Raw genomic sequence first — 15,739 nt, 5'->3', positions numbered from 1 at the left:
TGACAGTGTCAGAAAGTTAGGATGACCATCTCACAGTGTGACTGCTGCTATGACCTACGTCTACTAACCAACCAATAGGAATGCAGCATGAAATGATGCACTGATCAACACGACACTGGTGCCAAACCCAAATGTAATAGATGGAGGTTAAACATAGGTAAAATGTAGGTAAAATGCTGATGACATTTTATTCTTGTATATTGGCTTACGTCGTAGCCTATGATTCAGTAGGTGTTATCATCGCGCAGTCTCCATACATCAAACTTGATGTCGTACCCAAGTTTATTAGATCCATGTCGCACAGTGTGGCTTGCAATAAACTTATAAGATTGCTGAAATCTCACAGTCTGTAGGTGCCTTTAGAGACCTACACCCTCTCCTGTTTTATGAATGAAACCAGTTTTGTTTTCCCTGAGACTTCAACCCTTATTAGATTTTCATCTACATTGCCACAGAGCAAACCAGGTACATTCCATAACAGCACAGAAACATTTCACAGGTGAACAGGCAGGCATGTGAAGTCTAACAAATCTTCCATTCCTTTGTTTTTCTTTTTGTATGCCGTCTTGCATTCAGTGGTGGAGCAGTGCTCTTTGTCCTGTGTTTGATTTTCAGTGGAATGGTTTTAGGTAAGGGCATACTCAAAGGTACCTTTCTCCAGCCCCTCCACCCCGTCTGCCCAGGTGGAGGAGGGCATGCTGCTGTAAGGGTCCAGGAGGATCCTGAAGCATCGTATGATGAGGAGGCCCAGGAACACCAGCAGCATGCCCACAAACGCAAATGCAGTCTTTTGCTCCAGGGTCAGGGAGTGAGCCAGGATTTCGTTACTGTTCATAGCAGCGAGGGAGTGGTTGAAGTGAATGCTACACATATTGGACGATGGCCTTCATCATCCCTTCTGGGAGTGATGTCAGGGCTTCAGATGACCTGAAAGAGGAAACATAAACGAAAGGGATGCACCACTGATAACAAGAGGGAGAGGTATGTTTTTACCGGCCTTGTGATGGGTGGGACTACCTACTGTCAATCATTGACTTATATGAACCGAACAAAATACTATGCTCTGCACAGCAAAATACCATGACTGGCTCAGATTAGGGAGTCACTCATAACACAAAACGAGATAGGTTAACCCAACTGGATGTTCACAAACTCTCACTCTAACCTCATGAAAAACTTCCTGTAACAGAAGGCCAAGACAAGAATAAGGGTTGGGTTTTTTTAGCCAGTCCTTCATTTTAAGTTTACACATGCAAATCTGTTTCGAATGAATTATCAGCAACATAAAAAAATCTCTGCTCTGGCTCACAGTCTGAGGACCTGAACACAGTGGGCATGACAGCGAAGTGAAATTTTAAAATTTAATGGGATTTTTTTATTCCACAGAAATCTGTAATGGCAGCACACTACAGATGGATACTGCTAGACAAACATGAAATCCATACCAACCAATAATGCAAATAGAACCGACTATTTTGCGCAGTCTGACCATTTGCAGTACAAGTTAGCTCTATCTCGTGCTTGTTTGCTGTTATTTTCTCTGTATAACCCAAATAACAAACATTATCCATCAAAACAATTGTGAAACAAGTACTACAGTTCAGTGCCACTATACCTTGTAAGTATGAGAAAATGAAAAAGAAGTATCTTACCTGTTGCTTAACAAGAGCAGTCTGGCAGCATATTTTCCCATGAGGTTTTTTCGGCGACACGCAGTGGAATATCAACAGCAAACCCGTATGACAACAAAAGAAATGCTGAGAATATGTTGGTGGGATTTGTTTATTTTCACAATAAACCTCCGGACAGGAAGGGCAAGCCTTGTCTACGGTCAGCTCTGTCTGAGATGGTAAACAGATGCCAACTGAGGGAGACAAATGCTGTGTTTATGGATGACTGGGTCTGGTTGCGCGAGGCAGAATAGCGGACAGCTCACCTTCATTTTTGCCTCGTTTTCATACACCTGTTGCTTGCAGTCCTACTCGAGCGTTGACGGCTCTGTATTGATCCCCCATAGTCTCGTTTATTAGGTTCACAAGACTGGGTCACCAGTCCTTTTATGTTGGTATTTTGATTTCCACGGTCTCAGATTCTGTGATTTCTTTCCAAAATAGGGAGATTTTAAAATGAAACTATTCTCTGACAAGCGTGCTGCTGACTGGTCGTAGCAACCTCGGGGTCAGAATCGTATCCTACCAAAGATGCTCGGCTTCTACCGTTTGCCTCTCTCTAGTTATCATTCAGCCTCCTGTCATGTCCTTTCCTCCAAAAGCACGCGAGCCCCGCACGAATGCCACTTGTTTGTCTCAACCGGCCGTTCTGTTTACAGGCACCGACAACAATCGTACACGGCAGACGGAGGCAGGGCAGCAGCTTGAAGTAAGAAGCCTTCTTATTTGATCATTTACGATACCACTTTCTCAGTGTGTCAACAGATTTGGCTTCTTTCTTTTCATTTTCTTGCAACTGAGTGCGCCCTCCGGTCCTGATCTTATAGTCAATTAGTTTGGGCACACAAGGGTGAGTATGTCTGTGCAATGAAGATACTGTCGACCCAGCCATTTATTCAGTCAATCTTAAACAAAATACAGGTTGCAGAAAATGTAGAAATTTTACTTAAGATCTCTGTACCCAGCATAAATACCTTACAGTAAATATCGGCACCTTTGGCATTAATTAGTTTCCAGCTGGAGAAAAAAAAGTAGAAAGGAAATTCTTGTCCATGCTTGTACAGAAACATGTATTCATATTTTATCATTCTTATATAATGTTAATAATTGTGAAAGGGGATTTGCTACTTTGATTTACAGCTTTTGTGATCTGATCACCTTCAAGCAGACAGATTGATATATTTGGCTTGTTGGCGTTTCATTCCATTGGCAAATGACCCATTATAAAAATATGTGGTTGTTGTACAAAGGACACCACTGTAATCTAAACTAAGTCTTGATTTTCTAAAGAGTGAAGGCAGAGAAGATAAGAGAATGGATTATTAACAAAGGTAATGAAACAACTACAGATTACTATTTTGAAACAGATTACATTTATTACCTAAAGTTATACCTTTACACTCTGCACAATAAACAAATGACTTTCAATAATCTAGAATTGACTGATAGATTGATCACCAAAAATGTATTGTCACATTCCCCCATCCAAATGGTTATTGGCATTTAATGTTCCACATATAAAAATGAAAAGGGATAGGAAATGAAGATATACTGAATCAAGTTCACAGCATGCATTTATTTGATAGACTATCTTACTGTGGACACAGATTTTTTATTCAGATTATCCTTACTTCATCTCTACATTTTGTGTTGGGAAATGTACAGCAGTCCTTAAACTGAAGATTTGGGGGGACAGAACAAATAACTAAATCTGTTTTGTGGAAGGAAGGGGGTATCATATCATTTATTTGTCTTTAATTTGTGCTTTCCTGCAAACAATTTTTTTTACATCTGTAAAGCACTTTGTGTTACACCTATCTGTGAAATTTATGATGTAATTTATGATTATTATTATTGTTTCCCATTATAGCAGAGGTTAGTTTGCCAGTGTACATGACTGTTATTACTTATTTGCCTAACAGACGTTGGTATCTAGGGGTAGATAAATTGCTTATATTTTTACATATTATTCATTTATACACATGGATACTGACTGGTGCAGGTGAAGTGCATAGCTCAAGACTATAGCAGCATTGCCCCACTAAGGAATCAAACCTGTGACCTAATGGTTACAAGACCAATTCCTGAACAATTACACCAGAGCACTGATTCTCAATCCTGCTCCTGGGCCCCCCTGCTCTGCACGTTTTCCATCTTTCCCTGTTCTACCTACCTGACTGAACTCATCAGTGGCACTTTTGACTAGCTGAGCACACCTGATTTAATCACTAATTTCAATCAGGTGTGTTTGGAGTAAGGATAGATAGAAGATATGTAGGACAGGAGGGCTCCAGGAGTAGGATTCAGAAACACTGCACCAGAGGCAATGGGATCAGAGCTCCTCAGACCTGCCTCAGTTTTATTTGCCATTGAACAGTGGCATCTACTTCAATCTCCCTTTGTGGCCACTCCCCCAGAATGTGTTTCATGAGGAATTAAGGAATGTTTTTCTGGACTCCTTCCCAGGGAGCCATTAAGGAGCACTTTAAGTGATAGCTATTGACTCAGAGAGGAATTACATTTGGAAAGGTCCATGCTGCAAGACCCCTGTTGTGAGGGCCACTGTTAAGACATCATTATTATTACTCTATGTCTCCGAGTACTGTTCTTTTTGTGTGGCATCCATTTATCTGCCTGCTTCGGAATGTTTTATTTCATGGTGTTTGCTGAGTAATATACTGTCCATGCCTTTTCAAGACCAAGTTAGACACAGCATTCAAGATCAGGCTAGACAGAGTGCTAGACACACTCCAGACTGCAGGGGAAATGATGAATGGCCCATTCGCATCATTAATTTTCTCATGTTCTTATAATGTTGCACATTCTAACATTGCACGAGTTATGTTGCTCTTTATATTGCAGCATGTTGGACGTTGGTATAGAGGGGTTGACAACAGCTGGCTCTTGCACCACTGTGTTATCAACACTGATACTATGTCACAAGTTCACAAATATTTCTGGTCTGAACTGGCATAGCTGTTTGGTAATGAACCATCATATATTTGGAGAGACTTCCTCATAATTGCTGTACAGATGATGGAGACATAAATCACTTTTATTAGTGATGCAGAGTGCAAAAACTTCCCTAAGAGTAATTTCATAGATGTAGTAAACTGCATTTAAAAGACAACAGTTTAGGATAAAGACTTTGATGAGAGGTTCCAGAGACCTGACCTGATTTATTTTTATCAAAAATTCATTTGTCACTGTGCCTCAGACACTCTTTGTTTTGTAACTGCTTCATAATGGCATAAGACGTCTCACATTGTGTTATTTCCCTATCAACAAGTTAAGCACATAAAAGTGTTCTTTGATAGTGTTCAGTTTGTCATCTGAGAACCTTGACCATTTGTAATAAAGCATATGATATGCACCTGTATCTTACATGAATGCTTAAATGAAGGAGTCACCCCAAGTGCTTCATATAAAATAACTAATCTGATGTCATGTGTTTATAGATGTTGCTAAAGAAAATATCCAACTACATTTTCTGTAGTTTAGATCCTCTTAAAATAGTTTTTCATGGAATTAAAAAAACAACGAAATAATGATATAATGAAATAATAGTGATTGAAAGTAGTACGTAGTATAGGCGAATCACATTTACGTTACTACCCATATAGGATTTATTAAAAATATAAATTTAAGTTTAATTAGTTAAATAGTATATCCTCTGACTGGATCTGGATCTAGGAATGACAATTTATATGATTTTATATACAGCTTTAAACTGTCATTACTACAATCATTTTAATCAATCATTTCATCATGTACCTGGCTGCCAATCAAGGCATTCATCGGGTTTACGACGACTCCATAAAAATAGACGCTCTAGATAAGCACGCTGTGATAGACGGGATTGGATGCGATCCATATCGGTTTGGACAGACATGATGATAGCTTTCGTAATTGTGTTAGAATCCATACACGTGCATCCATTTACAACGTTTTGCTTGCAAATCTGTACATTAAATGCATTTTGCTATAACAAATTCTCAGATTTAGGAAGTCTCTATCCACAAATGACCCAACATCCGTCAGTCCTTGTAATTCTCGCGATAGGAATTGTCGAAGGGCTGCCGATTTAAACTGCGCAGTTAGGAGCAGAGGCTTACTGCGTTTCATTCAAAAGAATCAAAGAATGGCTGATATTATTCCTGAATCAGAAGATAAACAAGAGGAGACCCCCACGACATATGAGGCAGAAAATGAACCGCTGCAGGAAAACACAAACGGCGAGAAAATGTAGCTTCCTGTATTTTTTCGAGTTTATCCTTAGTCCGTTAAAATGGAGACTGGACTGGCCAGTCCTAGCCAGCGTTAGTAAAGCAAACGCCGACCACAAAGGCTTTACAGAATAGTTGTAGTTTGCAAATCAGCGTCTTTATTGTGTCGTAGATTTATCACAGAATATTCAGTTTGTATAGCAAGCTGGTTCTTGGTTTGTTGTTGTTAGCTGTTGCTAGCTTGTTTGATGGGCTGCATTTAGTTGACTAGCTAAGTGAACGGTTTAAAACGTTGTCGTACCTGAAACAATAGAGCGAGCTACTCCAGCTAACGTTAACAGCGTAGGTAGACTAATGATTCATATTTAGCTAGCGTAGCCACGTTATAGAGCTTGGTTAGCCAATTGGATAACGCAAAAAGCTCCCTGTTGAGTCTAACGATCAAATGCTACAGTTATTTACCCTCCTGACTAGCTTTCTGAATCCTAACGTTAGCTAGGTCGCTGAACACAAATTCTCAGTGGAAATTTACCTTTCTAACCTATTTGCATCCAACTCTTTGTAGGTATCTAGCTGCTCTACTGCCAATGTAGTTAGTTAGCCGGCTACCAGGCTCCTTCAAAGAGTATGGCAAGTTTGCTAATTTGCTCGGCCCTGCATGGGCCGTCTTCGCGTATTTTAATTTTTTTTCGTGTTCGCGTATTGTTAACGTTGGGTACCGTGCAGTTGACGTCAGAAACGCTTCATAATTAAATTGTGTATATCTGTATCGCCTTCAGGAACCACTCGCTAAAAAGACACTCTATCTCTTCTCAGGCCCAGCGAGTCAGATGAAGTCCCTAAAGAAAAGTCGGAGCTGAAGGAGAAGGCGTCGGGTGGTAACAGGAGAGCGAACCGATTTTACCCCTACTCCAAAGACAAGCTTGCTGGCGACAAGAAGGGCACCCACCGAAACCGAGTGTTCATCAGTAATATCCCGTACGACATGAAGTGGCAGGCCATCAAAGACCTCATGAGAGAGAAAGGTAAAAGGTTCAGGGTGGAAGAAATCCAGTCTTCCAGTCCAGACGGGGCACCCCGTTTTCCGTCACTTAATAGCCGTGACACGTGATGATGACAAAAAAGGCATCAGACTCTCTGGAAGGTGGGGTACCCCTCCCAGATACCGTGACACATTTAGGGGCTGTGTACTGTAGCCAGCAGTGGAATCGTATTGGATGACCTCATTTAAGATGGCAACTCTTTGGTGCTTTCTCACCTCATGGTAGGAATTCTTGACAGCAGTATGTGTACACCCACTTTTGTCAAAGATGTGTGAAGTCAAGTTACTCTAGGGGGTTGTTTCCAGTATTGCCAGCTCCAAAATGTACCTTCTCAGTATGAATTTACTGCTGACTTGTTTTTGTTGTATCTGTTGTAAGGTGACGTGTATGAGCTTCCTGAAAATGAGAATTTTGCCTCGTTGTGCACTGCTTCTGAATTCATTGGAATGTAGCTTTAGCTCAATGTTCCTTGAAATTGTCAGTGGTGGATGGTCACCTTAAAACAGTTAAGCCATATGGTTTTGGTAACTTGTTTCCAATGATGTTTCTCTTATATTGAAGCTCTTCCATGTCTTAGGCTCCCTGTATATAGCAGTGTTGTCTTTGTTGATGGATTTCTCAGTGAACTGAATGGCATGGATTTGGCAGGTTGGAATGTTGGCTATGGGGACTTCACGAATAATGGGTTTTTCCCTTTAGCGCTTTGTGCCAAGGGGAATGGTGGGGAGAAGACTGGTCTTTTAAATTCCTTGTTTTTTTTGGTATTTTCCCCCTTTGTATGTCTCGTAGTTGGTGAGGTTACATACGTGGAGCTCTTTAAGGATGCGGAAGGAAAGTCAAGGGTAAGTGCTGTGGTCATCTTGCTGCTAGAGGTCTTAAAATATCCTCTGCAGTTTCATTTTACCAAGTGTTCTACCAGGTAACCAAACTGAGGCTGTTCATGTACTGTTGGTTAAACCTGAGGAGGTTTTGTGGTTAGAGCCTGTTTTCTGTTGGTTGTAGATTGTGACATGCTTATTGACAGAGGGATGGTTTGTTGATATTAATGTGATTGTGGTGAACTAATTATAAAAGAATGTAATTCTCTTGAAGCAAATTTTGTTTTTATTGTAGTTTTTGAATTGGTGGATCTGTTTGGCACTTCCGTTTTTCTAAGGAAATGAATGGACTGTGTGCTTTTGTCTGGATAAGCTCAACATATTGACATTGACCATTTCAAAAATCTTACCTTTAGATTTGAAGTAGATGGTGAATTGCACAGTTCACTCTTCTTTGGAAAACTATCCATTTCTCTCCCCAATCTAGAACCTCAGAAGTTTTAGAAATGCAAATGAAAGCATCTTTCCAGTTTTGTATACACCCTGTAAATGAAGATCCTACATCACAAAACAGCTGCATTTTTATTGACAACTGTCACTCCATTTTTATAATCTTAACATGAACATCAAAATCTGTTTATTTTCAGCATGCATTTGTTTCCCATTCTGAAAGTGCATATTACTGTGCTTAAACAAGTGAAAATCACTTAACGTCAAATCAAAGTGAATGAACTCTACCACCTGTTTGTTCATCAACAAATGTACCAGGAGATCTTGTTTGAAGTAGTCTGTTATTTCCAGTATGGATGTGAACATTCAGATCCCTTCAGCCATCATTGAATTGCCATGGCAAAATACCTAGCCAATATAACATTTTTTATGATCTCAGAGTGTTTTACGACAAAAATCACACACATCCAACATGGATAGTTGTGTACCTTTCAGTGTCAATTGGACAGGACAGCTGCAATGATCTGTGTATTCTGAAGGTTGTCATTTACTAAGACTTGGTACTTTTCTTTTGTCTCACTGATGTACACATCCTCTTGATCACTGCGTGATGGTCCTCAAGGGTTGTGGGTATGTACACACTGGTATATTTTTGTGGTATTTTTTAAAACGTCTCTCAAAATGTCACAAGATGCTAATTATAATGCCTGTTTTAACAAGTGTATATTTGGTTCAGTGTTGTAGAATTCAAAGATGAAGAATTTGTAAAGAAAGCAATGGAAGTCATGAGCAAGCATGATCTGAACGGCAGGCCGCTTAACATTAAGGAGGTAAGGGGCGGGACGATAGGCCAGATTGTGTCCATTTAGTCATCCATTTTGTGATGATGATGAAATACAGAACACCTTTGGGAAATTAGGAATTGGGGCTTTTTTTGAAAGGGAAGTGCTGAGCACATTTGTATGGATCTGCTTGTGTTCCAGGACCCCGATGGCGAGCATGCACGGAGGATCCTGCAGCGTGCAGGTGGGTTGTACCCAGGAGGGCGTGGCCAGGATGGTGGCCCAGGCGGAGTGAACCTGCCTCCATCCATTGCCAACAATCCCAACATCCCTCCAGAGGTTATCAGCTCCCTGCAGGCTGGAAGGCTGGGCTCCACTGTGTTTGTGGCCAATGTGAGACACCCCCCCTCTCCCTCTCACCCAGTTTTGCATTTCTTGTTTTATTGTTCAACAGTGGTTGGTATTTATGTGCTTATTTATAAAGAGAATGGACTGATGTTTTTGTCAAAACTGGAGATGGGGCAAATCACTTTTATGGGTCATTCTTTTGTATGGATTTGTTCTTATAAAAAACACCCCAACATTAGTTTCATCCTGATGACAGCAAATGCCAAAGTGTTTTTTTATTAAGAGTGCAATGAGGAGCTCCTGAATGGCTAAGTGAGCAAGGTTTTTGGTTTGAGTGCAGCTGGCTATGTCATCTGCTTTCAGTGACTTGGAGCCCACAGTTGCAGAATTAATTGGCTGTGTTCTAGGGATGGGGGTGGGTAGGTCGGCCAGGGTCATCTCGTCACACCATTCTAGGTACCCTATGAGTAGTTGTGCTCCTGTTAGTTGCTTGGATGGCGTTGGTGAAGTAGCACCTATCCTCCAATGAGCGCCCACTTCACTGCATTGCACAGTGGGATTTACAGTGAGAAAAACAGTTGCGTTTGCATGTAGATGTATATTGCATTTCCATTGGTGTGTTGTTACAGTGAACCTAAAGAAGTAGAGCTGGCTTTTCCATAAATATGGGTGAAAATGGGATGACCATCAGTTTTGATGAAGAACATATGAGATTTCTCATCCTTTTCTTACATTTTTATTTTTATTGCTGTTGAATGACTTGTGTCATTTTGCTCCTCACAGCTTGATTTCAAAGTGGGCTGGAAGAAGCTGAAGGAAGTCTTCTGCATGGCAGGGACAGTCAAGAGGGCTGACATTAAGGAGGACAAAGATGGAAAGAGCCGTGGGATGGGGACAGTCACATTTGAGCAGGGCCTGGAGGCCGTGCAGGCCATCTGTATCCTTTACACTTTTGTCAATCTGAGATCTGCGACCGAATTAGATAAATGGAGTAATCTTTAACCAAACTACTTGTGCTGTGTTGTGCTGTGCATTTCCTCCTCTTCCTTAACTCTTACTCTAAGCGATGTTCAATGGTCAGATGCTGTTTGACAGACCCATGCATGTAAAGATGGTAAGGTTTCTAATTGCATACCTATATGCTTGTTTACATTTTTGCCATGTTTTCGGTTTATAGGTGTTTGCAGATACCCTTACACTGTGCATCTTCCATTGAAAATTCATAATGCTATTTTGTATGTACAGTGTTTGAATCTGTGCCTGGAAAAAGTCAGCCTAATCAGAATGCTTTTTGACTGACTGCTCATCTCCTGATCAGCACCTTAATATTGCCACTAGGTGGCAAAGAGGCAGTAATGAGGGGATCCACCACTGTGGAGCCACATCTGCTACTGTTTTCTAACGTGCCCATTTTCCTTTAGGATGACAAGTCCATACCCCTGGATGATTTCCGCCCAGCTGAGAAGGTGCCCCAGTTGCCAAGTAAGCTTCATGTGTTTTCTGTCCAGGCTGTTCAGCTGCCCCTTGAAATATTTGTTAGGGGCTCTGCACTGACACCAACAAACTCAAACGCTGTTTGATGCAGTGAAATGCAAGGATTCCATAAAGCTCTAATAATGATTTTATGGTCTCTTGGCAGGGGGTCTTGGTGGTGTGGGCATGGGCCTGGGGCCGGGAGGGCAGCCAATCAATGCGAACCGGCTGAGTGGGGGCAGAGGCATGGGCTCTGGAGGTTGGTGGAGAGGATGATTTGTTGTACTTTTCCCTGGTAGTCAGGGCCAGTCATGTGCCTAGCCCAGTGGAGGTGCTGGAATCACTCCCTGTTTGCAGTCATTCACTGTGGCTGGTTAGGGAGAGTATGCCATCAGATGGTTTTCTGAATAGTACGTAATGCTATCACCTATAAACATTTTCCTCTCTGTTTGCAGGGATGGATGGACCAGGATTTGGTGGGATGGGCCGAATGCGAGGTTAGTCCTGTGCAATGATCCTTTTGTTTTTCCCCATCCCTCTTAGCCACTCCAGGCCCTGGAGTGCCAGAGACATTTTCTGTTTATCCTCCCACAAGTTCTTATTTACAGTTATGTTGATTACTCTGCCATATTAATGCAGGTGACCGTGTGCTGGAAGTACTCACCATGGCACCCTCCTGGCTGAATCACCTGTGTTAATTTAGCATAATAACCAGTCAAATTGTGACAGAGCTCAGATGGAATAAAACCCAGGAGTGTCTCTGGTGCTCCAAGGCCTAACGCAGAGGTAAGTTAGTAATTACATAGGTGTGTGTGTTCTCTCTTGTCTCTGTAGCCTTACATTTGGCATCCTGTAAGCCTTTCGTTTCATGGCATTCTTTTTGCTAAAGCAGCAGGCAGTTGGTCTGGCCTAATATGTGACTCTGTCATGAGATGAAACCTTTCATCCTGCCTCTTCCTCTGCCACTCTGTCCCTCAGGAATGGGAGGTGGTGGGTTCAGTGGCATGGGTGGCTTTGGAGGAAGAGACATGGCACCCGTGGGCAGGATGGGAGGTAAGGGGAAGGAGGTGGTGCTTCTTTGCACCGTCTGAACGCATCAAATGCTAGAATCACTTATTTGAACTAATCAAAAGACAGTGTCACACTTAAATGTATATAACTGGTTAAAATCAGATTCACAAATGACATTGGTTATCCCCAGACGTTTTTGGTCTTCATGACACCTCATTCTCCACAAGTCATTGAGCAAGCAGAATTTTCATCAGTCTCAGAGAGTGAAGCTTTGAGCCTAAAAATGTGTGAATCAATCATGTGTAGTTACTCACATAATTATTAGACTTTCAGTAAAACACTGATGTTAATCTGTTAATCAGTTCTGCTTAAAATGGTTTAATTTTGAAGAACCCAAAAGTACTGTCATAACATCATATGCCCTGAAGTAGGAACGTGACTGATCTGCTAATGGGTGATTGGTCTGCAAATTGTCACGATCATGGAGAGCAATCAGGAACAGCCAGCTAACATCAGTTGTTTACCCTTCTCTGTTACTAGCTCACTGGCTTCTCCCCCACCAGCTAAGATGAATTCATTAGAGGGCGGCAGGGCTATTGACTTCAAGCTTTGATCCTCACAGGGATGGATGATTTCAGAGGGAACCCTGGTGGTGGTCTGGGTGGAATGGCAATGGGTGGCAACATGGGAGGTAAGGCATCACCTTGAGACACTCTGTCCCCTGCTGGGATGTGCAGAGCCTGCACTGACCTGGCACATTGGTTCCCGACCGGGTACAACCCATTTTAAGAAACTGCTGTTACTGGAAATTAGCAACTGAATGAGTTGCTGAATGAATTTGATGCAAGCATGCAGACCAGATTGCAGATTGGTGTCTCCAATCTGAAATGCATATTTGAAATCAAACTCGTAGACCCGGGTTCGAGGCCGGTTGGCGTGACTGCTCTTGCCCTTCGCTACACTGTTTTTTTTTTTTTTTTAACTAATAAATGTAGTAAATAACATTTGGTGTGCAATGAAAATGAATGAAATGGGGAGAAAAGAGATGCATGGACGTGTCTGGTGTGGAATGTTTTTCAGACATGTATCGTGCTGGAATGGGTGGAATAGACCGCGACTTTGGCAGAAATGACATGCCCATAAACCGGGGCTTTGGGGACTCGTTTGGAGGGATGGGTAAGGGCACCCTAACATGCATCTGCATGAGCATTGTCATTGCGCACGTCATCCATTAAGCCAAAAATGAGCCAGATGCATTCATTTCAGAAGTAGGACTTAAAGAAAAAATGCATGAACTGTTTTTTTTTTTTTTTTTTTTTTTTTTTTTTATAAATATGTGCTTGTAAACACACTGTGAGCCTGTCTCCAAATCCCAGCCAAGTGCTTGCGTAGACTGTGCATGTGGGCTGACTGCGAGTGCCTTCTCTCCATCAGGAGCTATGGGAGGATTTGGAGGAATGAGTAATGCTGGCATGGGCCTCAAAGGAACCAGATTAGGTACATGTTCATCACTTTCTTACCATCGCTGAACATCAGCCTGCATCTTGGTGAAGGGGGTCTGACTCAGCTCCTGGGTGGGCTGTGTCAAGTGGACATGCACTCCAACCAATAGCCCTGTCTTAATTGGTCTTATTCACGTGCATCTGTGTAAGCATTTGCACCTTAAGTTTTCCTAAAATACACTGTGTTAAAAGTATAGAATACTGCAGATATGAGGGTTGTCCCTCACCGAGTTCCAACCAGTTGGTAAAGTGAGTAAGAACAGACTCGGAAGAAAAACCAGCACTCATGCATGGCCCTCCAGGGATTGAACTGGACACAATCATTATGGAGATGTGGTTCAATCCAATCTAAATCCAACTTCCCTGAAGTCAATTCAGCTTTGACTCAGTTAAATGCACAAGTGACTTTTTTCTTCACACTTTCAACTTAGAGCCATAAAACATTTATTTAATATATGAATCCTTTAGTAACTTATTTCTGATGTTTTGTTCATTTAACTAGTGGCTAATTACTTAAATTTATTAAATGTTCAAAAATGTTTGAAAAGATATATTAAACAATTGTAAAATGTTTTTTATATTACATTAAGTATTGGAAGGATTTTCACCACTGCCCTGTCTTGACTAGCTGAAAAGGAGTTGGCAGAAATGTTCCTGTTTGAAAGGCCTCCCACAGCACTCAATGATTGAGTATTTTTATGCCTCTCCATTTCCTTAGTCTCAAGTGACTGCGGTACACTGTTACAGTTCTGTAGGGCCAGCAGGGTTGGCTGTTTTTCTATTCTGCCCGGGTGATCCAGGTGTAATTACGCTTTTTCCAACTGAAAGATGATTCAAACCTGCAGCAGTCTGGTTTTCCAAAATTTGCTCACCCACCTGGTATCACACAGGGGAAGGCATTAAAATGACACCCCCCCCCCCATGCTCACTCTCTCTGATATACTTTTGTTTAGGTGGAGGAATGGGAAACATGGGCATGGACCGGATGGGCTCTGGGTTTGACCGAATAAGTGGAACACTGGATATGAACCGTGGATTTGGGGGCTTTGGGGGTGGACTCGGGCCAATGGGGGCGCTAATGTCAGACAGAGGAGCAGGAGCCAAGGGAGGTTGCCAGATCTTTGTTAGAAATGTACGTATGGAAACTGTCCTCTACACATCCTTTTAATGTTCAAAGAAAGATTTCAAAGACTAGTGTTTGAGCTTACATGCATGACCCAACAAATTAGCATTACCACTTAAATAGAATATTTCACTGTGTTTTTACATACCATGTTGACTTTTATTTCAGCTCTCATTTGACCTCACTTGGCAGAAATTGAAGGAGAAATTCAGTCACTGCGGTAAGCTTAATTGCATACATAACTTCTTTAACTGAGCAGTTATATTTTTCTGTATTGTACTGGGACACCAAATGTAGTGGGATTGCTTGAACATAAAACACACAGTCCAGTAAGGCCTCTTTGATCATTTCAGGTCAGGTGATATTTGCGGAAATCAAGATGGAGAATGGAAAATCAAAAGGGTGCGGGTCAGTCAGATTTGACTCCCCTGAGAGTGCTGAGCAGGCCTGTCGGCTGATGAATGGCACCAAAATAAATGGGCGGGAGGTGGACGTCCGCATCGACCGAAACGCCTAGCGCCTAGCGCCCCCATGGTGCCCATTCTCTCCCTTTCACTTTTGAAAACAGCTCTCTCCCCCTAACCCCCCTGAAAAGTTTCCACCATCGTATCACAAAGATAATAAGATAATGATAATCACCAGCCTCTGCTACTGGATGTTTATAGATTTTGTTTATATACAGTGACATTTTTTTTTTCCTTTTTGTAAACCTTTTATTTTGTGGAAACCATTTTATTTCAATAAAATAAGCTTTTCGGTTTCTTTTTTTTAAAATTTGGCCCTTGTGTTTTTTTTTTCTTGTGTTAACGCCTCGTGCACCATTTCTGTGATCAGGAATTTACCATTGTCTCTGAATACACAGTAATTTTGGGTGAAATGACTAATTCATAATTCATAGTACAATTGACCTATTTACACTGCTACAAAACTGTAGATTAAGTATTAAACATTACCATCTATTCTGACTTATCTTTTAGAGTAGTTAGAAAACTGGTAGTAAATGGACACTCCTGTTTTTAAGTGAAGAGTAATACCAGCGAAGTGGAAATTGTATTGCCTGTTTGGTTTCCATGTAATATGTTGTATCTTGTTGTATCTAATATGTTTTAAATCCTACATATGTAATATTTAAAATATGTTACAGTGGTAATTGTGTAATTAGGCCCTTCAAGAGTACTCAATACATTGAAGCAGCCCCTCAGTTATTTTGAGAAACTAATCAATCTCATGCAGATTCTTGTGTCTGGGCAAGTAAAAAGCTAGCAAAAAAAAACCAACAAGCTTTCAACTACA

General features: G+C 41.4%; 2 protein-coding genes across 3 annotated transcripts; one reads left to right on the top strand and one right to left on the bottom strand.

Moving 5' to 3' along the window:
* Positions 1 to 625: 625 nt before the first annotated feature.
* Positions 626 to 871, bottom strand: LOC118781552 (cortexin-2-like). Its single transcript, XM_036534507.1, has one exon. It carries the CDS (start codon positions 869 to 871, stop codon positions 626 to 628), a length of 246 nt encoding a protein of 81 aa, XP_036390400.1.
* Positions 872 to 5,624: 4,753 nt separating this feature from the next.
* LOC118782182 (myelin expression factor 2-like) lies at positions 5,625 to 15,122 on the top strand. 2 transcript variants are annotated; one of them, XM_036535476.1, is made up of 18 exons: positions 5,625 to 5,915; positions 6,713 to 6,921; positions 7,729 to 7,781; positions 8,830 to 8,837; positions 8,944 to 9,037; positions 9,191 to 9,382; positions 10,121 to 10,274; positions 10,402 to 10,451; positions 10,759 to 10,819; positions 10,977 to 11,069; positions 11,266 to 11,307; positions 11,789 to 11,863; positions 12,444 to 12,512; positions 12,902 to 12,997; positions 13,256 to 13,318; positions 14,277 to 14,455; positions 14,615 to 14,666; positions 14,800 to 15,122. In XM_036535476.1, exons 1-18 carry the CDS (start codon positions 5,812 to 5,814, stop codon positions 14,961 to 14,963), a joined length of 1,758 nt encoding a protein of 585 aa, XP_036391369.1. In that variant the 5' UTR covers positions 5,625 to 5,811; the 3' UTR covers positions 14,964 to 15,122. The 2 variants fall into 2 exon arrangements, with proteins under 2 accessions (XP_036391369.1, XP_036391370.1); XM_036535477.1 differs by lacking the exon at positions 13,256 to 13,318.
* The last annotated feature ends 617 nt before the right edge of the window (positions 15,123 to 15,739 follow it).

The sequence above is a fragment of the Megalops cyprinoides genome, chromosome 8, assembly GCF_013368585.1.
Source record: "Megalops cyprinoides isolate fMegCyp1 chromosome 8, fMegCyp1.pri, whole genome shotgun sequence".
Taxonomy (NCBI): Eukaryota; Metazoa; Chordata; class Actinopteri; order Elopiformes; family Megalopidae; genus Megalops; species Megalops cyprinoides.
This window is presented reverse-complemented; position numbering and strand designations above follow the sequence as displayed.